Raw genomic sequence first — 25,392 nt, 5'->3', positions numbered from 1 at the left:
TCATCTTTTAAGTCTTTTGTAAACCAAATATTATTTTCTATGCATCTATGTGAATAACTGTAGAATTTTGTGTGTTTGCCAGTGTTTGGAAACACTATCTAGCTTGTATCAACATATATGCAAAATGTATGGAAATAGCACAAGTTATTGAAGTTAAAAAAGAAAAACAAAGAGTAAAATCTAAATCTATTTTCATAGATACTTCTTCATTAGACTTGGAGCTGTAGAGCTGTTCCGAAAGATTGAAAATTTATTATATTTAAAATTGTTACGGTGTAAGCAAAACATAAATAAAAGGTAAACATTGTTGGCTTGTTAACATAGAGTACACAATTTATTGTAAATGCTAAATAACTGCCATATGAAAGTACTCCGTCTCAAAATTGAATTTCAACTATGTACTAATCCAGTAGATGGTGCTATTGTCTATCAATAAAGTAGTAAAGATGGTTGTAAGGCTACAACGTGTGTCTAAATATCTACATCTGATTCAAATACAAACCTTAACTACAGGAGCGCAGAGCTGCCACCCAAGAAAAAGAAAATGGACCATGTCACATTAAAATGTAATATTTTTATTCTAACAACATTAAATGTATTAAGTTATAACGTCATACGTTTTATTGGAAAATTAATATGATCACCTTAACATGTACAAATAGAAGTATAACAATCTGCTTACATGTAAGGACAAATGATTTACTGAGAACAGAAATGCTTCAGCTTTACAGCAGGTCCCTCTGTTTTTGAGGTTTTTTTCAATCAATCTCTGTCTCTTGTTACTGCAAATGAATTCAGACGCAACTTTTTTTCTTTAACACACACATACTACACACATACACATAGAAATGCCAGATTCTGGAAGAAAAAAAAATAAAAGCAGTGTACAAAAGATGTGCATAGACTGTATCGTCTGTCTATGTGCATAAAAGTAACCAGACACATATTTCATACAAGAAAAAAACATTGTTTTACTTTAGTATGTATTGTGTGTAAACAGAAATAAAATGCCTTCAGGCAGCAGGTGTAGTTACAGAAAATGGCCAGCAGGTGTCACTATATGAACTTTCCCCATTAGATGGTCTGAAACATGAAGCGTCAGTATTTAGCAGAAATTCTGTCTGGGACTTCTTATTCATCTTCCATCAGTTACAATGAGGCTTTTATTCAACTGTAGATTTTAACAACTGTGTCACATGAATCCACATGACAAAACAAAACATTAATCTGCTTATAAATTTAGATCCTCAGATCACAGCATGCTAAAGAAACTCCGGTTTGCATGTGTAGTCAGACTGCTAACATGGTCAAAATGAAATATCTGCTTTCATTAATGTATCTGACCAAAAATGTCCCATTTTCCCTTCCCCATTATACAAAAAGAGACATTTCCAGGATTCTATTATTTGTTTATTCACATCACATGAACACTTTCCAACCTCAAAGACAAGGATACAGTTGCCAAAGGGGTTTAAAATTCAGGTAAAGACGTACAAAAAGCAGAAGGGATTGTTTTTCATTACTGGAGAATATTATAGACAACTTTGAACATGGCATTTTAGTGAGAAATAAAAAAAAAACAAACAAAAGCAAAACAAACAAATACTTTAAACTTATCTTTAGTTATTAATTTATGTTAAATTCCCAAACAAAATGGACATTTGTAGTGAATATGTGATCACTTAACACAATTATGTTGCTACTGTATCCATCCATGACTTTTCAACATGGATCTGAATATGAATATTTATTTTCCAGAGAGGAGGATTCAATAAAATATGAGTTTAGAACAAATATTACTGACATTCCTTATTGTCCTTCATGTGCAGTCAGTGCAATGGCTGCCTTTCACAAGTATAGAGAGAAGTAACCTGAATCTATTCAAAAGTGGACTCACACACACTTGGTGAACACTGGCTCTTTGTTACTCTATGTGACTCTAAACACGTCTTCTTAAAGTTTTAATTGTGGATAAAAACTAGAATCATCCTCAAAGTAAAACATCCTGGTAACTAAACTCATGTGTAGGGTTAACTGTGCAAAACAGAAGTGGAGTTATATTCTTTTTTAATAATTTTGGCTAAGATTTGGGGACTTCAAAACCAACAATGTCACCGTAACCTTAAGCTGACTTAAATAAAACAATAAAAAAAAAAAATTCTCACTCCTTTTTTCATTTATATGCACGATTCATGCATCTGTCTTTTAGTAAAACATCCAGATACAAAGAAACATTAAAAAGGCAAAAACAAAACCTTTCTTTAAGAACTCTGGTGGCTTAAGCATACGGTGCAGTTATAGTAAGGCACATTATAAAGGCAGATGCTGCAAAGAGTAATATACACTCTGAAAGCTGTGTGATTTAGTAAATCTGCTTCTGTGTAACAATCCTGAAAATGAAGCCTCTTTAATGTTAACTTCAGAGCCCCAGAGCGTCTTTCTGCACGCTGCAGCCCAGCAGTGCATTTCCTGCTTCCACACACTCTGTCACACATGGTCCTAAAAAGCAAATATGATTTTAACCATTTTAAACAGTAAACACTTTAACAAAGAAAAGAAAAAAGCATAAGTTCCTTATTAATTGTTTTACCATTCTGAGCACGGAGCCATGATGCAGCCTTCATGGCCAGAAGCTCCCACTCCTCCTTTACATCCATCTTGAAACCATGAAGCCAGATCAGAGCCAGAATGGTGGCCCACACCTCCTTGTTAACCTGATTAAACAAAGATAACCACACAAAACAGGTAAATTAACAAAGTTATCAAATACAACAAAGCACCTTAATGGAAAATGCTTCAGATCAAACTTAAGACACTTTTGCAGCTCAGTGGTAATAATATAGATTAGATTAGACTTTATTATGTCACAGTGGAGAAATTCACTTGTTACAGCAGCTCTTGTTATAGAATAAAGTGCAGAAAGACAGAATAAAGTGAACATGCATCACAGCAAGAAGGTGCAATATAAATTATTTACAAGAAAAAGTCTAAGAAAAGCAAAAATATGTACCATTATAAATATAAAAGATATATATAAAATATAACAACAACTTCACAGACTATATACATATTTACATGGTGATGGTGGGATATGAAGAATATGATGACATTGATAATGGGGGGTATTGCACAGTAAAATATAAATAAATATTACACAGTATTATGACTATACAGATAAGTTGTACAGTCTGACAGCAGTGGGAATGAAGGACCTGCGGTAGCGCTCCTTCCCACACTGAGGGTGTCTCAGTCTGCTGAAGGAGCTGCTCAGCCCCTCCACAGTGTGGCGCAGCGGGTGAGAGGTGTTGTCCATGATGGATAGGGTGCAGCTTTCATGATTGATATGATTCCATTTTCTATTACTTTCATTTTATTTCATATCAATTTGTTTCCTGTGATCATTTCCATGTGAAACCTGCTATTATTACTCCATCATAAATTGGGTGCTGTTGTTTTCACCCACCGGTGCAGGCTTTGACTTTTCCACCTCCTCACTGGTTTTTCCCAGTGCAGAGGCCAGAGCTGCATCCAGCATCCAGTAACCAGACGCCTTCTGCAGGGACACCAACTGTAGCAGAGGCTCTCTGAGGGGCTGCTGGAGAACAGCAGCTTCATAGTCTACATCATCATCACCTGTGTGGGGAGGGGGAAAGTAGAAAACTGGTGGTTACTAGCACAGTTAACTGGTGTCCGATTATAAAAATGGAAAAACTAAAACGATGTAATTTACAATATAAAATCCACATCTGCAGGGTTTCATGGAAAAGACAGCTGAGCCTTATTACTCTCTGAACACTGGAGGCCTGGACTATGAAGCTGTATTTCCTCTAATGAAGGTATCTTCAGGGTCAACCCTGGGTTTTCTGTACTACGACGCTGGTAAAATTCTTACTGGGGTAAATCGCCATGGTAACTTCTGCTGAATGGCTACCCTCCTCTGGAGCAGATCATGTTCTGGATAACAGATTAATGAGGATAAAAGCACCGCCTCCTGACCAAACACTTCTATTGAAAAATGTCCACCCATTCTTAGAACATCCTGTCCACTTTGGTTTGTAGATCGTGAAAGGAGCGCTTAGGAGAGAAAGAGTTTTTAGGGACTGATGCATCCTTTTGATGAACGCTGAACGCTTTGAAGTATGTTTTTGTAATTGTTATTAACTTGTTAGCTCCACTAGGGTTGCATCTGAATTAATATGGTTAATAATAATGGTCACACATGGTAGAACTGCAGCTCAGCGGTGCTGAGCTTAAAAAGAACTGAAAATATAGAGGAAGAGCTCTGAGAAAGCGCTCTGCCCTAAACATCTGGGCCGTAATAAAGTAGAATTGAGTGCCGTCTGTTTATATTGTACTATGAATTAATACTGTATAATCTGACATATGCTAACAGAGTCTCCAGTTTTCTGCCAGCATTCCCTCCTGGCTGTTGCTGCTGCAACAGTGTTGCTTTTGGCTTGGATGATATGTTTGAATTCTTCATTTTATCGAAGGTTAATTGTCTGCTCCTCCACGGTAAAGTGAGGTTCTCAATGTTTATGATTGGTCAGATGCTGCAAACACCACCCTTTTAATGTGAGCGTGCACTGATCGAGATGGAAAAGCCCTGGGTTCAATAACTGAGTTGATAACCAGCTTGAAAGTACTGCTGATCAGAATTGTAAATGTCTGGGTAAGTCAACCAAGGTAACGGTGAGATATGCCTTGTACGTTAATCCCACTTTGTAGTACAGGTCTTAGGTCATGAACCATTTGACCTGGACATGGTGGGAAAACACAACTGACCTCACTGAGACACCAAATCAGAAAAGTTTTATAAAACTGGCGCATTTAAACAGCAAATTCATCAATAATTGTCAACATGTCTTTGTTTTTTTTTTTTTTTTTTCCAACCTGTCTTGTCCAGCATCGTTGCAAACAGAATGATTGTCTGGCTGCTGTCTGGTGCTGGGCAATTTTACTCTATCAAGCAGGGATTTATACTACATGTATAAAGTCCCTCTTGATGACATGAAAAACTTTATTAAATCAGACTCTTAATGCTGGACTCGACCGGAGGGGACAGAGAGAGAGAGAGATAGAAAAGAAAGTAGAGAGAAGAGGGAGGGGAGAGAGAGGGACAGAAAGGGTGTGGGGAGTGCGGGTGGGGACTTAAAACATTATACAGAAAACCATGTAATCCATACTACTTGCAACATATATAGCTAAGATCATCCTGGCCAGTAGGTCATTACACAACTAGTTGATAATAGTAACAATAATAATAATCACAATAATAGTAATAATAATAATAGTAGTAGTAATAATAATAAGAGTAAGAGTAATAATAATAATAATAAGAACAGAAGTAATAAAAAAAAAGAAAAAAAATATGATAATAGATATAAGTGAAACTGCTGTATTCAAGAACACGCGCAGAGAAACCTGTGTGGATATGCTGGAGAACTCGGCCACACGGCGACGCAAAGACTGTGTGGAGACGTTCAGGGAGGAGTGACCATGCAGAGTGATCATGCAGATGCCACCTCACTTGAACAGAGGCCAGAGTCAGGCCAGCGGTCCCGAGACCCAGGCCACCAGCCCCCCCGTAGGCTACAGATCCCGACCGGTCCACAGAGACGACCACTCGCCCGCCCAGGAAGGCAGCAGCAGGAGACCCCAGCAGGAGCCGCCCCGCGGACACAGGGCACCGGCCCCGGCAGGCCGAGGCCAGCAGTCCCCGACCCCCCCGGGCACCGGCCGCCCGGGACAGACGGGGCAGAGGGCCCGGGCCCAGGAGCGCAGGGACACCCCCCACCCCCACAGGCCAAGGGCCAGCACGCCACCCGGGGGGACCCGGCCCGCCCAGACGGCCACCGCCAGAGGCCAGCCCCACACCCCAGCGCCCAGCCGCACACCCCGAGAACCAGTCCTGCCCCCCCCCCCAGACCAACACACACAAACACACACACTCTCCTTCCACTCCTCCATTCATCCTCCCACACATACACCATCCAACCCTCACATACTCTGTCCTCCCACACACACACACCATCCTTCCACCATCCATCCTTCCACACACACACCATCCTTCCACCATCCATCCTCCCACACACTCACCATCCTTCCACCATACACTCTCCCACACCTACCCCATCCTCCCACACACACATCATCCCTCCACCACTCATCCTCCCACACATACACCATCCTCCACCTTCACACCTCCCACACACACACACACACACCATCCTTCCACTACCCATCCTCCCACACATACATCATTCTCCTACACATACACCGTCCTCCCTCTCCTACACCAAACATCCACCTTCACGTACCCCATCCTCCCACACACACACACACCACCCCTCCATCACCCACTCTCCCAAACATACACCACTCCCCCACACACACACCATCCTCCCTCCCATACACCATCCATCCTCCTGCACACACACCATTCTTCCACCATCCATCCTCCCACACACTCCCCATCCCTGCACCATACATTCTCCCACACATACCCCATCCTCCCCCACATACATCATCCCTCCACCATTCATCCTCCCACACCCACACCACCCCCCCTCCCACACACCACACATCCACCTCCACACACCCCACCCTCCCACACACACACACCATCCCTCCACCACCCATCCCCCCACACACACACCACTCTCCCACCCATACACCACCCCCCCTCCCACACACCACACATCCACCTCCACACACCCCACCCTCCCACACACACACACCATCCCTCCACCACCCATCCCCCCACACACACACACCACTCTCCCACCCATACACCACCCCCCCCCCACACACACACATACACACACACACACACAAACACCATCCCCCCACCACCATCCTCCCGCCACCCCACGCCGCGGGGGGACAGCCCCAGCCAGGAGGCGAGGAGACACGAGCCAGGCCCCCACCCCCCCCACCCCGCCCCAGTCCCCCACTCCCCACCCCCAAAACAGCACCTTCCCCCCAGGGCCAGCAGCCAAACCCCCCGGGACAGCCCGCCCACGCCCCGGGCCAACGCGACAGGCCACCCGGCCCGCCCCGCCCCCGGGCCATCCATGGAGACAGGGGCGCTTGAAGACCCCATCCCCCCTCCCTCCCCCACTAGTGAGGGAATATATTATGTGCTGTTTGCAATTAAAAAAAAAAGAGGGTTAAAATTGGGGGGCAGTAACTGCATTGAGGAGGGGGTGGGGCCACCTGAGCAGTCCCACCCACCTGACCTCGCATGTTCCACCCCCCAAAACGTGTTTGTATGTTGCAAATGTTATTTGTGCTCAGTGACTAAGTGGAATTAAAAGCTGGGAGGCATGCTGCCGCTCGGCGAAGCAACGGGGCCACTATGATGACCCCCCTGCCCCGCCCAGCGCAACAAGCACACCCCCCACGGCCCTACCTGTGTATGTAGTGAAGAGTGGGGAGGGGAGGGGTCAGGAGATGTAGGTCCAGAGGGGGGTAAGCCTCCCCCCTGGAAGACGACCCGCCAGTGGCTTAGGGCGCCCCCGTCCCCCGCCGGCCCCGAAGGGCGTCACAGGCCCAGAGCAGGCACCCCAACCCAGGCACGCCACGAACCCCCCCAGGGGCCAGCCACCAGCCCAAGGGGCCACTTTCCTCTTTCTGAGTGGGAGGGGGGCGAGGCGAAGGAAGGGAACCCCAGGCCCCCGCCCCCAACACCCAGCCAGGGCGCCCCCCAGAGGACACGTCCTAACCCCCTGCAAACGCACACACTCTTTTTTTTTTTTTTTTTTTTTTTTTTTAACCCCAGCCACTCACACACCCTCTCACACACCTCTATACACCAACACCTCAATACGTGCACATACCTCCACACACACACGTCACGCACATACCTATAAACACACACACCGGTGCCCACATACACACACACTCTCATACCCCTCCATACACATACACCACTACACACACACTCACATACATACCTGCATATACACACAAGCACTTCCATACATACTCACGCCTCCACCCACTCCTTCCCTCCTCCACACACACCTCGACCTCCACGTGCACACACTCATATATACATACCTTCACACACACCCACATCCCACATAGACCTCCACACACACACCCGCACACTACTCACACACACACATACACGCACACACCCAGACCTTCATACACACCCACACACACATACAGCACACACGTCCCTCTACACCCACCCACACACCAGCATACCCACAGACACACACACACACACACCCACACACAAACACACCCCCACCCAGGTTCCGGGGCTCAACCAAGCACCAGGGCACGGACCAACCCCCGGCACGGCACATCCGGACGGGCCCAGCCCCCCCCAGCAGCGGCAGACCCCCCACCCCCAGGAGCGGGGGGAGACCCGACGCCCCAGAGCCTGGGGCCCCCACCCGGCCCACCCCGGGCCCGACCGGCCACCCGGCCAGGGGCCGACGGACACCGACCCAGGCACCCCGGCAGCCACCCCCCACCGCCACGAGGCAGCCCCACCCCGGGGCCCACCCAATGCCGCCCGCCCAGACCGGAACCCCCAGCCGACCCAGCAGCGGAGCAGCCTAGATCCCCACCCAGGAGACAACCGGAGACCTGAAGTCACCAGGGACCCCCCACCCACATCCGCCCCTATCCCAGCGAAGCCGCAATCCTCCACCTACATTAAGTGATGTAGCCAGTCACAGGGGACCAGAGGGAATGAAAGTCAACTGACTGGTTCCTGGAGGAGGCAGACATTGTCTCAATGCTGATGTGATCTAACAGGAGATTTCTAAACTGCTGGATAGACAAATTGTTCTTATCTTTCCAGTTCACAAGAATAGTTTTCTTTGCGATGCATAAGACTGCGAGGACCAAGTTTATGGAGTGTATTCCTATGTTGGTGTCACCCAGGTCGCCCAGTAGGCAAAGTGTGGGGTTTGCAGGAAAACTAGTTTTAAACCATTTTGAGAGATCTTCACACACCTTAATCCAGAACATGTCTTTAATAACATCTTTAAACTGTTACTTACTTTCAGTCAAGTCAGCAAAATGATAGGTTTCCAAAAGTTCTGTTGATTCACACACCAGATCAGCGAAATCTAAAGAGAAGCAGAGCATTAGCTGCACATGCATAAATAATCACTATAGTACATGAAAATGTGTGGACAGATACACAAACAACCAGAAACTAGAGCACAGTCTCTCACAAATACAGTCTGATTCACAGAAAAATGTTTTCACAGGTCATTGATCACACAACACACTGCAGAAAATAGATACACCTGCCATAAAGCTTTATCTTATTTGGAGATAACACAAATAACTAGAACTAACAGGCACTTATCAAACAACCTGCCTATGTTTAGAATTTTAGGTATTGAAAAAATTTAAACTCCCAGGCTCTATAAAATTTTAAGGTTTAAAACATGACATTATAGAAGTAGTACATTTTCTGTACTACGAGGCTGGTTAATTTCTTACTGGGGTAAATCACCATGGTAACTTATACTGAACAGCTAATCTGCTCTGGAGCAGATCATGTTCTGGATAACAGATCAGTGAGGATAAAAGCACCACCTCCTGACCAAACAGTTCTCTTTGAAAATGTCCACCACCTTTTACAACATCTTGTCCAATTCAATGTCAATTAGGTGGCATCTTTTTGATGAAGAAATAAAGCTTCGTCACTGAACGCTTTGAACAGAGCCGGTTTTGCCACTAAGCAGACTAAGCGACCGCTTAGGCCCCCTACGGAAGAAGGTTGTTTCAGTGAGTGGTTTATGGGCTTTGTTATGAATTTTCCATCTAGGGCAGAAAAAAAGGGGAAAAAAAGAAGGCTGACGAAGCAGATGCACAAGGACAAGGTCATTTCTTTTGCAGTTATACTGTAAAGTAAGGTATTAGTCTGGTGATGATGAAGATTAGACAGATAGATTAGACATGTGGCAGCACTTTTTAAAAATGCGTTATGATTTAGCAGCAGGTGCTAACAGGTTTAGCAACTGGTTGGGTACTGTTAGCCAGCAAAGCAGTTGTAGCTTAAGCTAGCAGTAGGGTCGCTACCCGTCCTGTAAAATACAGAATTGTTACTTATTTGACAATTAAACGTCTCCTCCTGACATTTCATTGGTTCAAAATGGACGGTCCGTATTGATCGCAATTTGTTCCGTATTTTCATAACTGTCCAACAATACACGTCTGTCACACACACAACACTAAATTTAACAATTATGGACTAAATAAAACACAGGAAATACTTAGGCCAGCCAAATTGTTGTGGTTGGATCTAGGCAGGACCCCCTCCTTGCTGCCTGCGTGTGTTGTGGTCACGGTTGCCTAGAGACAGACACCTCATACCAGCGCTGCTCACAACACCTGCGCCTTTTTAAAACGTCCTCTGCACCTGATCCTCCACCACGTCCTCAGAAGCGAAAACGCTTTCATCCTTAGCTGGACAGCGTCAGTGGAGATGTTTACAAGGCAAATTATAACATGTGTCGTGTGTGTTTTCAGTGGCGCACGGTGGGCTGTCTGACATCAGACATCATGCATCAGGAGAGCAACACTGGAGGCACTTAAGAGTACAGTGTCCCAGTTCTTCATCCCCCATCATCCCCTGAGACTGATCCAGTGTGGGACATCGTGTCATGATTGATCCATGTCTGGAATTCAGGACGATGAGTTTTTAAAGTCGAGTGAATGATGATTTATTTCATATACAGTAGTATTAACTGTAATAAATATTATTTGTCCACTTAAAGAAAAAGTCAAACTATTGGATTAACAGTTAATAAATAAATGTTGCTCAGAGAAAACATTTATTTTTTAAATGTAACTTCACTTTTACACTAAGTTACATTAAGCTTCTCCCTCAGCCACCACCTTACCGTGGTGGAGGAGTTTGCGTGTCCTGATGATCCTAGTGGCTATGTTGTTGGGGGCTTTATGCCCCTGGTAGGGTCACCCATATAGTGCTGGGCAAGTTAACGCGTTGATCGCGCGTTAACGCAATGCTTAATTAACGCAACGCTTAATTAACGCCATTAATTTTTTTAATTGCTCGTTAATAATTTTTTTTTTTTTTGCAGGCCGCTGGCTTTGATGACAGAAACATGGCGTCCATGTCTCCCTTCCCTGCTGCAGCGGTGCGTCTGACGTGATCGGGAGAGAGCGGGTTTATTAAAATAAAGAGATGTTTTCTGTCTGGAACAGGAAGAAGAAAAAAGAACCGATGTTTCTCTCAAAATACATGCAGATGGACAGAACGTCGTAATTTTTGGACGGGAAACTTTTTCATTATTATTTTTTTTTAATAAATGCGGTTTTAATTTATGCAAGACAGCAAAGGTAAGACATGCTTTCTGACTTTTACAAACGTGAAGCATAAATAGGGTCTTCTTCTGCCTCTGGTTCGGTGAATCTCGGTCATAGCGAGATAAAATTTCCAGCTGTGGAATCTGTGAGATGTGAGCTTTCTGTAGAGGAGTCGTTTGTTCATGTTCATGACGAGGGGTGGACACGGGGAGACATCATTTGTGTTTACATATTTTTCGGACTTTGTGTAGCTGCTCTTTAAATAATTAGTTGTCTTAACTGTGTTTGTTGGTGATAGAAATGGTTTTGCTGAGCTGGTAGCTGAGATTCTGGACTTTCTGTGGATACCACACATGTTTACAGTTACACCTACAGACCTGACGCTACACCCGGAACGAGATGTTAACTCCTTAACTCCCGGTAAAATTAAAGTTTAGAGAAATTATAGGCCAGAAACCTGGATAATGAAACAATGAAGGTGCATGGATGGAAGTTATTGTGCATATTGTGAATATTTCTCTCTCCTCACCATCTAGAAGCTGTGAGATTCTCATCCTGCTTTCTGTCTGTTCACCTGATGCTGATATTCATCACATATTGTTCCTTCTGTGTTTAGAAGGAAGCAGCTTCACAGCTTTAAATTCATCCTGCTGACTTTTTACCTTTTAGTTAGTAAATCCTGAACATTTCATCCTTCTTTCTAATAAATATTTGATTTTATAAATATATATGAAGAAATATTTTATCTGAAAATTGCTGCTAAACCTGTTTATGTGTTTAGTGCAGGGGTCTGCAGCCTTTCCAATCCAAAGAGCCATTTTCCCCTCAGCCAGCTAAATAAAACTACTTTAGAGACGCAAATGTTACGAGACTTTTAAAAAAGGCAAGTTAATATATATTTTTAATGAAGAGCCACCACAGGATGTTTGTTATTTTTGAAGAACCACATTTTTATTTCCGTTTTCAGGTTTTAAAATAAAGATAAACATAAAACCTTTATAAAAAAAAATAGGATAGACAGACTTTCTCCTAAGGAATGTAGATATTTGTGGAAAATGATGTAAAAGAAAGAAAAAAAAAGACCATGGTTTCCAACCTAATGACAAGAAAGACAGATTTAAAAAAAATATTTTAGCCACGTATTTAGAGGCATTGTGGAAGGTCCAGAGAGACACTTGCAGCTCCAGAGTTGCAGGTTGGAGACCCCTGATGTCGAGTTCGTAAACCAAAACTTACTGCATTTTCTTTTTATAGCTGTAGGCCTTTTTTTAAAGGAAAGAGACATTTTGCACGTAACGATGTGATTAATCGCGATTAATCGCAGCATGTCATGCAATTGAAAATTTTAATCGTTGCCCAGTTTGTGACATGGATAAGTTAGAAATAAACACTGTGACAAGTGCACTGGCTCAGTGTGATGCGTCTTCAATACAAATCCTCATGACTAAGCCTGCTGTGGCATTTGTTTTGAAATTTAAGTTTGTACGCTGCAAAAATTTCTTTAATAACATCTTTAAACTGTTACTTACATTCAGAGAAGTTAGCACAATCAATGGTTCCTTCTTCTGAATCACACATCATAAAATCTAAAGTTAAAGAGAAGCAGAGCGTTAGCTGCACATGCATAAGTAATCACTGTAGTTCATGAAAATGTGTGTACAGTGTTGAGGCAAAAAAAGTTACTCTGTCAAGGATGAGGAGTCTGGTTCTGAAGTGAAGAATGATTACAAGTTTATTCGAACACAGAATTAAAATACAAAGAATAGAATGAATAGGAAGAATAGAAAGAATAGAATTGCAATTCCTGAGAGACTGCTCAGAGGTCTGACAGCACAGAGATCTGAACAGAATCTGATAAGAAACACACATGCAGCATCTTTTAAGCAGAATGATCACGTCACAGCACATCATGAAATACAAACAAAGAGATTGTCTGTTCCTCACACAGGATTAGACACTTCAGCAAACCTAATGAGCTTTTTCAGTTTATTGAGCACGTAAACAACCCCAGTGACATTAAGACAGAATGCCCAGCTGGGTCATCCTGAGGCGCCTGGCTGGTATCAGATAAGTCACACAGGTCAGAGCGAACTGTTCTAAAGAATGCATCCACATTTATGATAGCAACAGGCTACTCAGTATTAAACTCAATTACCAAGAACTTAAACAAGCTGTTTACCCTGAGACGGATCAGTAGACACAATATAGTAAAGGGAATAATATGAAATTTCCACAACAATTCCCCTCTTTTGATCATAATGAAACCCATTTCATATTGATCACACCAGAAAAGAAAATTTCATAAGATTAACGCATAAAAGACACAAACACAAAAATGCATCAAACAAGGATAACCACTGAGGTAGAGATGTACAGTGGATAAAAATGAGAACACCACAATCAGCTAGTGAACCCAAAACTCTCACGGTGTCATCAACCCGCTAATGAACACATAAAAACAAAGAAAAAAAACAAACAATTGAAACAAAAAAAACAATGGGAAGACAGAGGAAACAAAAAAATAAAAAAAAAACAGAAAACCCATAAAAGATAAAAGTAATAAATGTAAAGTATTTGTAGTAAAAAAAAAACCTTAATGATTATATTCAACAATCAAATCCAATCACCATTCCCAATTTACATTCAGACAGAACATCAGAAGTTGAAAGTCACGAGGATTCAAGAAACTCCATCATAACTCTGAATGGGGAAATAAAAATCAACCTCAAGTCACCACATGTGATTTCCAGCAAAAAACACATCAGAATACATATGAAGGAGAATCAGAGCAAACTAAGATGACTAAACAGAAAACTATCCACACAATCTAAACTTCATCATCACTAGAAAAATCAAGCGGAAGACCAGTATCATCATAGCAGATCCGGGGAGGGTAAGCAGGTGGAGAAACCAGGAAATCTAACGGGGTGTTAGAAAAATCGCCCTGAGCACTAACAAACATCTGGAGGGAATGACCAGGAAACGCAGATGTTATCACAACCTTGAGGCACCGGGGGAGGAAAGTCACCACAAGCCAGCAGGCAATCAGAACAGCAAAAATAGGGCCTAAGACTGCGAGCAAGATATGCCACCAGCCACCTGCCTGAAACCAAGACCATAATTTAGAAGAAAAACCAGACCTATCCCGAGCCTCCATCCCAGATAACAGATCTCTAAGGTGATCCTGAACAGAAGACAGATTAGACAGATTACACAAACAACCAGAAATTAGACCACAGTCTCTCACAGATCAAAACATTATAATACAACGTCAGTGTTAACTTCAGAACTAGAGATAACGACTCGCAATAGAAAATATTCCCAGTGACAAGTTTGATCAACTATTCAAAATATCACATATTTCAATAATTCACATGAGGACATTTACACATGCAAGAAATGTAGAACACACTGAAAATGGTGGATCTTCTTACTGAAACCTGATTGAGTTGCAGAGCAGCAGATTTTTGAAAGACTTTGCTTAAAACGTTGGAATCCCAGTCTGAGGCAATATAATCCGATGCTGAGGACTAGGTTGGCCTAAAAGATAAAAAGTGCTGCTTTCTCTATAAGTGAAAGTTGTGCATAGCACACATTTTAAAAGAAGTTATTTTTCTCACACAACACTGCTCCAGAGCTGCTCAAAATACCTTGTTGTCAGTCCAGGCTTTTTTATAAGATACTTGTCAACAACAAATGCTGCACACTGCAGGACGCCATTTTTATTTTGCTTGCTTGGCTTTAAGACAAACATGTCAGAAGATGTAATGTTAACTGCTGATGTTAACTTAAGCTTTGATCATAAACCCATGACTGTAACTAATGTCTTGTCTAAAAACAGCTGGAACAGATTTTATTTTCCTATTACCCTAAAGTGGATAAAATGAGTAAAAACAAAATAATGAAAGATACATACTTTTTACTTAAACTCTCTTAATGGATCTTGCTTCATTTTACAGGACATATGCTTTTTAATAATACATAAGCAAACAAGTAAATAAATGAAAATGTGACATGAAAATATTGTATTTAAAAATTATGAAAAAAGAAAAATGACATGTAGGTTATTGGGTTCAGTCAAACCAGTCTCAGAATGCATTGTGTATGTTTTGAGCATAAAAACATGAAAATCTGCTCTAGTATTATATTATTTCCTAAAAAGAAAGTCATGAATCTGTTTAAGAGCGTTGCATTGACCACATGCAGGTTTGCTGAATGAATGTGCTGCTGAGTTGATTATATTCGTATTTACTGCAGGTATAGAAAGCACAGATGTTTGCTTCTGTCTCATCTGGTGCTTCACTTATGTTTCAGTGATGCAACCTTGCATTTGATCTTGTGATAAGCTGGGCATTAAGATGCATTCAGAATAAAAACCCAACAAAAAGTCAGGTTAAAAACTAACATTACAAGTAAAACCAACTCGTGTTTGGTTTGAGTGTTTTGTAATTATTAAATATTAATTATGGGTTTTATATACACCAGATGCAAATTAGCTTAAAAAGTGTTCTGCTATTAAGTGTTGTATTTTGGCTTATATCAACTCTCATATTTAACATTTTATCCTTTTAAAACACTTTTATATGTTGACTTTAACTTTTACTTTTACTGAAATGATAGAAAACAAATCCTGTATGTTATACGGTTCCACTTACCACCATGATTTAATGGAGCCGCATAGTAGGCCATAGTGGGAACTGATCAATAAAAGACAATAAAACAAACACAGAGAGGAAGAGACGACAATAGATTATGAAAAACTAAAATGTTGGTTACATGAAGCAGTTTAAAAATATTTCTTATTACAAAGTTGTTCAGTAATTCAAAACATAAATAATTCTTTGTACATGTAAACACACACTTGATATGAGGAGATTTGCACATGCTGCAAGAGTGAGAAGATTAAAAACTGGATCTTTTTTACAAGTCAAATGCAATATTAATTGTGATTTTGTAATTACTGATGACGTAGATTGTGTTAGTATCATATCTGTGGAAACTTTTCTAAGTTTAGCAGTAATTCATAGAAGAAGCAACTTTTTCTCCACCGCTGCAGAAAATATCTGAGGAATTAAATAGTCCCCTGGTGGTCTTTTTTTTTTTTTGTTTGTGTATGTTGTACTCGTTAATGTTTTCATAATATCATTCAACATTTTACTCACAAGTGTAGAGGGTCAAATAGATAAGGGGATAAAAATAGACACCCCTATTCTAATTTCATTAAGTTTTCTTTTATTTGTTATACATTACATTACTGTAATCTCAGTTACTGCAGCGCTATTCTACATCCAACCGCTAGGGGGCGCCTATCGCGCTGGTGGTAAAGAGTAGAGCAGGTCACAGAGGAAGAATAAAACTTCCGGTATGAGAGTAACGCCAGCTCAACGTGTGTATCTCCTCTATTCTTCGCCACAGGTTGGTAAATGTTTATTGGAACAAGTGCTTATGACAGACTTTACTTGTTAAAATTGTCGTTTTTGAGTAGTTGTACCGTTGCAGCCGAAGCGGTTTGATGAGACATGTAGAAGGAAACCACAATTAGGATTGTCTGCCAGCTAATGCTAATGCTAGCGGACTTGGACAATGTGGAGTAGTGTGTGTGGTTAGCTATCCCAAAATGGCTGAGAAATTAGTGGATTCACTTTCAAACGTAATTCACTTAGCACCTTATGGAAATGTGTTCATGCAGTAAAATGTTTGCTGATGTCAAAGTTAAGTGTCTTCTTGGTCATTGCCAAATCAGAAATATTATATTGTAGGTGTTTGAGTGAGTATAAGGTTGTATGAGAAAACAGTGAAAGAAACCATTAAAGTGAAAATGTATTTTCTTGTTAGCTGTTAGTTAATTACATGTAAAATTTGTTATATATTATAGTGTACACTCGAAGCAGACAGTAAAATGGGTTTCAGTGCTTGTGTTTAAAACTTTGAAGAAGAGTAATTATATTAAGCTAGAAAAATGTGTTGATTGTTAAATAGACAGTTAAAAGCAATAATTAAGAACAAGTTAAAATAAGTGGCAAAATTCATTGTAAATGATATTGTGTTCAAGTGAAATTGCTGGAAATATGTTCAGTTGATGGAATGCTGGAAAGGTAAGATTGTCTTAAATGGCCAGATTATAAATGGGACTGAACATGATGGCCATCTGTCAATTTGTTGATACCTGATGTCTGTAAAAGAATAAAACTTCCGGTATGAGAGTAACGCCAGCTCAACGTGTGTATCTCCTCTATTCTTCGCCACAGCTTGACACGTTGAGACGACTAAACCTTCGTTGCCTTCTGACGGTAATGCCAGAGGGGCAACAATTTTGGGGGCTCGTCCGGGATTAGCGCCACCTGCTGGACTGGTGCTAATCGAGTTAGAACCGTGGGTTCCTGATTACCTGTTTTCGGAGCCAACGACCAAGTGACAGACATCGGGTATCCAAAGATGGCCGCTCTTCATGATCTACAGTGGGAAATTCAGCAACAGCTTCGCCGGCTGATCAGCACTGCCAACAGAGACCTACTTCACAAGCTTGCAGTATCATGTCAAGATGAGGTGAATGAAGATTTACCAGGTGAAGACTCGACTGAAGTGGATCTCTTTGACTTTATTGTTGACTTCCTGAGAAGTAAACAACTAAGGAATCTGGAGGACCAGGGTATGTCTCGCCTACTAATATTTCATGACCTCATTGACGAACTGCAATTGCCCCACGAGGCAGGTGGACCAGGTGACACATCTAAAGAAGAGGCTGATGCATCTATGGCAGAAACTGAACCAGTAGTACTAGCATCTGCCATAAGGGAGACTACCCAACAACCAATGTCTGCTGATCAGGTGGCTGGGTTGGTAAGACTGGCAGATGTTGCAACATTGTTGCCACGTTGAGAATTTAGGATCCATGGTGGTCAAATTTCTGATTCAGATTCTGATTTAAGTTTTAACAGTTTGTCTAAGCAAATTGATGAAGGACTAACTGAAGGTTTTACTGAGGCTGAGGTTATCAGAACAGTGCTAAAAATAATTAAGCCTGGTAACTTTAAAGACATGCTCATTACCAAAGATGGCCTGACGGTATCCGAGCTAAAGCATTTTCTAAGGGCACATCTTCGGGATAAAAGCAGTACTGAATTATTTCAGGAGTTGAGCAATGCAAAACAGCTTGACAAAGAAAGCCCACAACAGTTTATGTACAGACTGATGGGGCTAAAACAGCGTGTGATGTTTGCATCTAAACAAAGTACTGGTTTCCAGTATGACAGCAAACTGGTACAGGGAGTGTTTCTCCATTCACTTTACCAAGGGATAAATGAAAAATGTGCATACATCCGACGAGACCTTAAACCCCATATTTCAGACCTAGGTGTCACTGATGATTTTATTCTTGAAGTCATAACAAGGTCTTTGAGTGAGGACACGGAGAGGCAAAATAGGTTAGGCCAGACATACAAACAAAAAGCAGTCAGCGTCAGTGCAGTGCATCAGGAGAAGGACATGCAGAATGCAGTTCAGGTGAAGGCAGAGGTCCAAGCCAATCGCACTGCTATACAAGAGCTAACATTACAAGTATCGTCTTTGACTAAGAGTTTAGAGAAAGTTCTCACACCTGTAGTGAACACAGCAGTAGAGAACACACGTTCCACGACACCACACCCAAAACAGTCAGCCAAGCCAGAAGCAAAAGGAAAGTGCCACCAATGTGTCTCCCAAGGAACTGAAAATTGCACACACTGTTTTCAGTGCGGAAAAGAGGGGCACAGAGCTATTGGGTGCTTACAGAAGTCGGGAAACTGGAGAAGGTCACTGGGGAGGGACCACCAGTGACCAGACATTATACAGAGTCCCCCATCTCAGGAAAACTGCACCTCAAAGAGAAAACTTCATCTCCCACCAAGTCTTTCAAACAAAACAATGTGCCAAAAGGGAAGCGTGTTGCTCAACTGATTGGTGGTCGGTGCATGGTAACTTGTTGTCTTAATGGGGTAGAACTTCAGATGCTGTTAGACAGTGGGGCACAGGTTAGTATAGTGGAGAAGTCTTGGGTTCAGAAAGCTCTGCCGCACATAAACATTCAGCCGCTAGAGAGCCTGTTGTCAGACCATCCCCTCAAAGTTACAGCAGCCAATGGGACAGAGGTGCCATTTGATGGGTGGATAGAGGTTCTGCTTGAGATCACAAGTAACCAACATGGCTCTGTTGCCCTCTGTGTTCCGATGCTAGTAAGCAAGGAGAGTGTGAGCAGCCCATTGCTAGGCTTCAATGTAATCCAAGAGATCATTAGGGAAAGTAACAACCAATCAGATGGCCTGAATCTAACAGACTTACTGTCAGAAGCCTTAAAAATTCAGAAAGGCAATGCTGAAACTCTTGTCTCTGTCGTGCAAACAATGCCACCTCAGGAAGAGTCCGAAGGGTTGGGGGTGAGGGTTGGGAAAAGGGGGCTAACTGTCCTCAGCAGCCAAATTTGTGAGGTAAAATGTCGCGTAAGAGCTTTTTCTGAAGGAGGAGCAATGCTATTTGAGCCAGATGTAGAGTGTCGATTACCAGATGGGTTGGAGCTGTTCCCGGCTCTTGTTGATGTACCTGCTGGGGCTTCTAAAATAGTAAAAATCCCAATCCAGAATGCAACAAAGCGAGACATCTTTTTACCTCCAAAGACAGTTTTAGGTTGCCTTGAAGAAATCACAAACAGCAGACCTGTCACCATTCAGCCACGTCCTCAGAAACCACCAGATCCCAGTGATGATCCCCTCCTGTGCAACTTACATGTAAGCTCAAATGATGAAAGAGACAAGAATGCAAAAGAAAACCACAGTACAGAAAAATGGCATCCAAATGTCTGTCTAGACCATCTGACTGACAATGAACAAAATGTGGTGCGACAACTGCTCCATGAGGAATCAGATGTGTTTGCTCGCGAGGAGGGAGACATCGGATGTATTCCTGGCTTACAGCTAAGAATTAACACAACAGACAATTCAGCTGTGCAGAAAAATTACAACTCCATCCCACGACCACTGTATAAAGAAGTAAAGGAGTACATCCAAAACCTCTTAGACAGAGGATGGATCTGTAAATCGCGGTCATCTCATTCTTCACCAGTGGTATGCGTGCGAAAAAAAGACAATAGCCTGCGACTGTGTGTTGACTTCCGTGAGCTCAACCGCAAAACCATCCCAGATCGTCATCCGCTGCCACGGATCCAGGATCTTCTGGACAGTTTGGGAGGCAATTCGTGGTTTTCCATCTTAGATCAAGGGAGTGCATACCATCAAGGTTTTGTGATGGAGGAGTCAAGACACCTAACGGCATTCAGCACACCCTGGGGACTCTATGAATGGGTAAGAATACCATTTGGACTGACTAATGCACCAGCCGCATTCCAGAGATGCATGGAGGGAGTGTTAGAGGGTGTTAGAGATGAATGCTGTGTGCCATATTTAGACGATGTCCTGTGTTTTTCCAAAACTTTTGATGACCACGTGAACCATCTCCGGCAAGTGTTCTGTCGGATGCGACAACATGGTATCAAACTCCGTCCAGCCAAGTGTGAACTTTTCAAAAGACAAATACGTTATCTTGGGCGAACAGTTTCTGAAGAAGGAATCCAGATTGACCCAAAAGATTTGGAAGCAGTAATAGCTCTGAAAGAAAGGAAACCTCGCACAGTTGGAGAGGTCCGAACTCTGCTTGGATTTCTTAGCTATTACCGGTCCTTTATCCAAGATTTCTCACGTCTAGCACGGCCCTTGTTTGAGCTGCTTCAGAGCCAAGGAGAGACCACTAATGTCACCAAGCCACAGACCAAAAAGGGGAAAATGAAAGGTAGCAAGGGACAGCGTTCCTCCCGTACACCCATTACTTGGACTGCTGAACATCAAAATGTGTTATCTAGGTTAGTTGAGATGTTGATAAACCCTCCTATCCTGGCTTATCCAGATTTTGACCTTCCCTTTGTGTTACATACTGATGCTTCAAATGAAGGCCTTGGAGCCGTATTATATCAACAGCAAAACAACAAACTACGCGTTATTGGGTATGGGTCCAGGACATTAACACCTGCCGAGAAAAACTATCACCTACACTCAGGCAAACTCGAATTTCTGGCACTCAAATGGGCTATCTGTGACAAATTTCGAGATTATCTGTATTATGCGCCAACCTTCACTGTCTACACAGATAACAATCCCTTAACCTACATCCTGAGTTCAGCACGGTTAAACGCAGTGGGTCACAGGTGGGTTGGAGAGTTAGCTGATTTTCATTTTGACATCAAGTATAGACCAGGGAAGAGAAATGCTGATGCTGATATGTTGTCCAGATATCCAGTCAAACTTCCCCAGCAGATACATAACTTCACAGAGGCTGTGTCTTCAGAGGTAGTTTCTGCAGTTTGGCAAGGCAGCAAAGCGGCACAAAACAGTGATATTCCTTGGGTGGCTGTATTACAGCTTAACAGTGAAGATGTAGATGCTGTGCCATCAGAGAGCGTTTCTAGTATCACCCCAAACAATATCAGGGCCTCCCAACAGAATGATTCAGCCATTCAAGAGGTTGTGTCTTTGAAACTAAGAGGTTGGACACCAAACGAAAAAGAGAAAAAGGCAATGAGTAAACAAACAAGGAGACTACTCTATGAGTGGAACAAGTTAGTGGTGGAAAATGGACTACTCTTTCGGAAAACAGACCAAAACAAACAACTTGTCCTCCCTGAACAACTTAAACCGGTGGTGTTAAAGAGCTTGCATAATGATATGGGACATGTGGGGCCTGAAAAGGTTATCCATCTTGCCAGAGAAAGGTTTTATTGGCCACACATGCAGCAAGACATCGAAGATTATGTAACGAAAAAATGTCCTTGTATCAAACAAAAACACCCTAGCATTCCACCAAAAGCCCCAATGGGATCCATCACAACTAGTGCACCTTTTGAGTTAGTGTGTGTTGATTATTTACATCTGGAGCCAAGCAAAGGAGGATATGAGTATATCCTTGTGCTGATTGACCACTTCACACGGTTTGCACAGGCGTATCCAACAAAAAATAAATCTGGTAAAACAGCAGCTGAAAAGATCTTTCAGGACTTTATTCCCCGTTTTCGGTACCCAGAAAAGCTGCATCACGATCAGGGACGGGAGTTCGAGAATAGCCTGTTTCAGAGACTACAACAACTTTCAGGAATTACTCATTCTCGCACAACTCCTTATCACCCGCAGTGCAACCCAGTGGAGCGACTGAACCGCACACTTCTCCAAATGCTGCGCACGTTACAGGAGGAAAAAAAGAGTGAATGGAAAGATCATCTGCCTCAGATTGTGCATGCATACAATTGTACAAGGCATGAGTCAACAGGATACTCCCCATTCTTCCTTCTGTACGGTAGAGCCCCACGGCTACCAGTTGACTTGCTCTTTGGGCCTAGAAGGGAGACTGAAGCACAGAACCACCAGACATTTGTGCAAAAGTGGGCAGACAGAATGCGGGTGGCGTACCGAATAGCTGCTGACAACAGCCAAAAGTCATCAGCTAAAGGAAAAAAACAATATGACAGGCATATCAGAGGTGTTGCTCTCCAGCCAGGAGACAGGGTACTGGTGAGGAATCTCTCAGAGAGGGGAGGCCCAGGTAAACTGCGGGCTTACTGGGAAAAAGTAGTACATCGAGTGGTGGAGAGATTGGGGGATGGACCTGTCTATAAAATACAGCCAGAGAGAGGCAGCAAAACCATGCGTGTCTTGCATAGAAATCTCTTATTGCCAGTAAACGATCTGCCTCTGGAAGATGAACTACCTGTTACAGGAAATACAAGACACAATAGACCTAAAGAGCACAACAACAGGATTAACCAAACAGGGACAGACAGCTCTGATGAGGAGGGGGAACATACTTACACCTATGATCTCCGGAGCAGAATCCCTTGTTACAGATTTGTGAACCCTCAACAACAACAATAACCTGCCATCCCACAGCAAGCTCCTCAGCAATTTGGATCAGTGGTTCCGAACCAGAATCCTCATAATCAGCTTAAGCTGCGTGCAACAGCCAGAGAGTTCTGTCCCCCACACAGACAAGAAGCTGAGATGGAGCCAAACACTGAGGATACGGAGGATGGAGCAGGGCTAGTGGAAAGGGAACCCGAACAAAGAGAAGAAACGGATGGTGGCAGTATAGGAGAAGGTGATGATGTAAGGAGATCACACAGGAGAACAAGACCGACGACAAAGTTCACATATGATATTCTGGGTCAGCCCTCATATCACCATTGTAGTGCAAGTGTAAATCCCTTCTTACTTAGCCAACCCCTGACAGAGATTTATAGTTTTCCACTTTCCCCTTACCCAATCCATTTTCAGCCACATTGCCATAACTGGTACACTTTTGCACACTAGATACTCACACACAACATTACCAGATGTCAGGAGACATTCGTTTAAGTGGGGGAGAGTGTAGAGGGTCAAATAGATAAGGGGATAAAAATAGACACCCCTATTCTAATTTCATTAAGTTTTCTTTTATTTGTTATACATTACATTACTGTAATCTCAGTTACTGCAGCGCTATTCTACATCCAACCGCTAGGGGGCGCCTATCGCGCTGGTGGTAAAGAGTAGAGCAGGTCACAGAGGAAGAATAAAACTTCCGGTATGAGAGTAACGCCAGCTCAACGTGTGTATCTCCTCTATTCTTCGCCACAGGTTGGTAAATGTTTATTGGAACAAGTGCTTATGACAGACTTTACTTGTTAAAATTGTCGTTTTTGAGTAGTTGTACCGTTGCAGCCGAAGCGGTTTGATGAGACATGTAGAAGGAAACCACAATTAGGATTGTCTGCCAGCTAATGCTAATGCTAGCGGACTTGGACAATGTGGAGTAGTGTGTGTGGTTAGCTATCCCAAAATGGCTGAGAAATTAGTGGATTCACTTTCAAACGTAATTCACTTAGCACCTTATGGAAATGTGTTCATGCAGTAAAATGTTTGCTGATGTCAAAGTTAAGTGTCTTCTTGGTCATTGCCAAATCAGAAATATTATATTGTAGGTGTTTGAGTGAGTATAAGGTTGTATGAGAAAACAGTGAAAGAAACCATTAAAGTGAAAATGTATTTTCTTGTTAGCTGTTAGTTAATTACATGTAAAATTTGTTATATATTATAGTGTACACTCGAAGCAGACAGTAAAATGGGTTTCAGTGCTTGTGTTTAAAACTTTGAAGAAGAGTAATTATATTAAGCTAGAAAAATGTGTTGATTGTTAAATAGACAGTTAAAAGCAATAATTAAGAACAAGTTAAAATAAGTGGCAAAATTCATTGTAAATGATATTGTGTTCAAGTGAAATTGCTGGAAATATGTTCAGTTGATGGAATGCTGGAAAGGTAAGATTGTCTTAAATGGCCAGATTATAAATGGGACTGAACATGATGGCCATCTGTCAATTTGTTGATACCTGATGTCTGTAAAAGAATAAAACTTCCGGTATGAGAGTAACGCCAGCTCAACGTGTGTATCTCCTCTATTCTTCGCCACAGCTTGACACGTTGAGACGACTAAACCTTCGTTGCCTTCTGACGGTAATGCCAGAGGGGCAACACATGCACCTAACCTCTTCCTTGGAGAACAACCCAATATCTGTCCATAAAACCCTGAGATCAGAGAGTAAGACATCAGATGAAGATCATTAGTTGTGAGGTTCTTTTCTCTGCTTTACCATCAGATAAGCTTTACAAAAAGGAGCTTGGAAGATAATTTGTTCATGAACATCCTCCCAGCACACTGTCTTTGAATTGGACAAGTTTCCTCCTCACTAATTTAGTCTTTGGAGAAACAAACAGACGTACCTGGTGTTGGAATATTTCTGCGTTCCAGAGGTCCTTGAATCGACTCGCCACTGTCTTTGTTGACAGCAATGAAGGCAGTAAAAGAACTGCTCACTCCTGATTGGACACTGAGCTCCACCAGCTTCTTCTTCACTCCTTCATCTTGCTGTCCTCTGACAGATCTGTCCTCCAACTCCAGGGAGCGAATCAGAGTACGAGCAGCCAACCGGTGGATTGTTAATCTGAAGAAGGCAGGAAAGACAGAACAAAAATGG

The 25,392-nt window shown here is 42.4% G+C and overlaps 2 protein-coding genes and 1 long non-coding RNA gene across 11 annotated transcripts in view; 1 reads left to right on the top strand and 2 right to left on the bottom strand.

The window, feature by feature from the left end:
* Window positions 1–14,609, top strand: part of LOC121645787 — a 62,199-nt gene extending 47,590 nt beyond the window's left edge. Inside the window, exon 4 of the long non-coding RNA XR_006011508.1 lies at window positions 14,560–14,609. This is a non-coding gene — a long non-coding RNA (uncharacterized LOC121645787). The remainder of the gene's footprint in view (window positions 1–14,559) is intronic.
* Window positions 1–25,392, bottom strand: part of LOC121645754 (von Willebrand factor A domain-containing protein 5A-like) — a 94,583-nt gene that overhangs the window by 31,530 nt on the left and 37,661 nt on the right. For 2 of the 9 annotated variants that reach the window (XM_041994433.1, XM_041994435.1), the window contains exons 16-17: window positions 24,893–24,898; window positions 15,966–16,007 (exon numbers count right to left, since the gene is read on the bottom strand). The exons of 1 other annotated variant lie outside the window; for it this stretch is intronic. In XM_041994433.1, the coding sequence (XP_041850367.1) occupies window positions 15,966–16,007; window positions 24,893–24,898 (48 nt within the window). Of the gene's footprint in view, window positions 1–2,175; window positions 2,500–2,590; window positions 2,715–3,463; window positions 3,634–9,026; window positions 9,096–12,839; window positions 12,897–15,965; window positions 16,008–24,892; window positions 24,944–25,138; window positions 25,360–25,392 lie in introns of those variants that run through there. 6 more of the 9 variants (XM_041994420.1, XM_041994429.1, XM_041994437.1 and 3 more) reach the window with 6 other exon arrangements.
* Window positions 1,395–25,392, bottom strand: part of LOC121645780 (von Willebrand factor A domain-containing protein 5A-like) — a 31,273-nt gene continuing 7,275 nt past the window's right edge. The window contains exon 5 of the mRNA XM_041994473.1: window positions 1,395–1,871. The gene's annotated coding sequence lies outside the window, so the exon portion shown is untranslated. The remainder of the gene's footprint in view (window positions 1,872–25,392) is intronic.

The sequence above is a fragment of the Melanotaenia boesemani genome, chromosome 9, assembly GCF_017639745.1.
Source record: "Melanotaenia boesemani isolate fMelBoe1 chromosome 9, fMelBoe1.pri, whole genome shotgun sequence".
Classification (NCBI taxonomy): Eukaryota; Metazoa; Chordata; class Actinopteri; order Atheriniformes; family Melanotaeniidae; genus Melanotaenia; species Melanotaenia boesemani.
The sequence above is the reverse complement of the archived record's forward strand: the minus strand, read 5'-3'. Positions and strand labels throughout refer to the sequence as shown.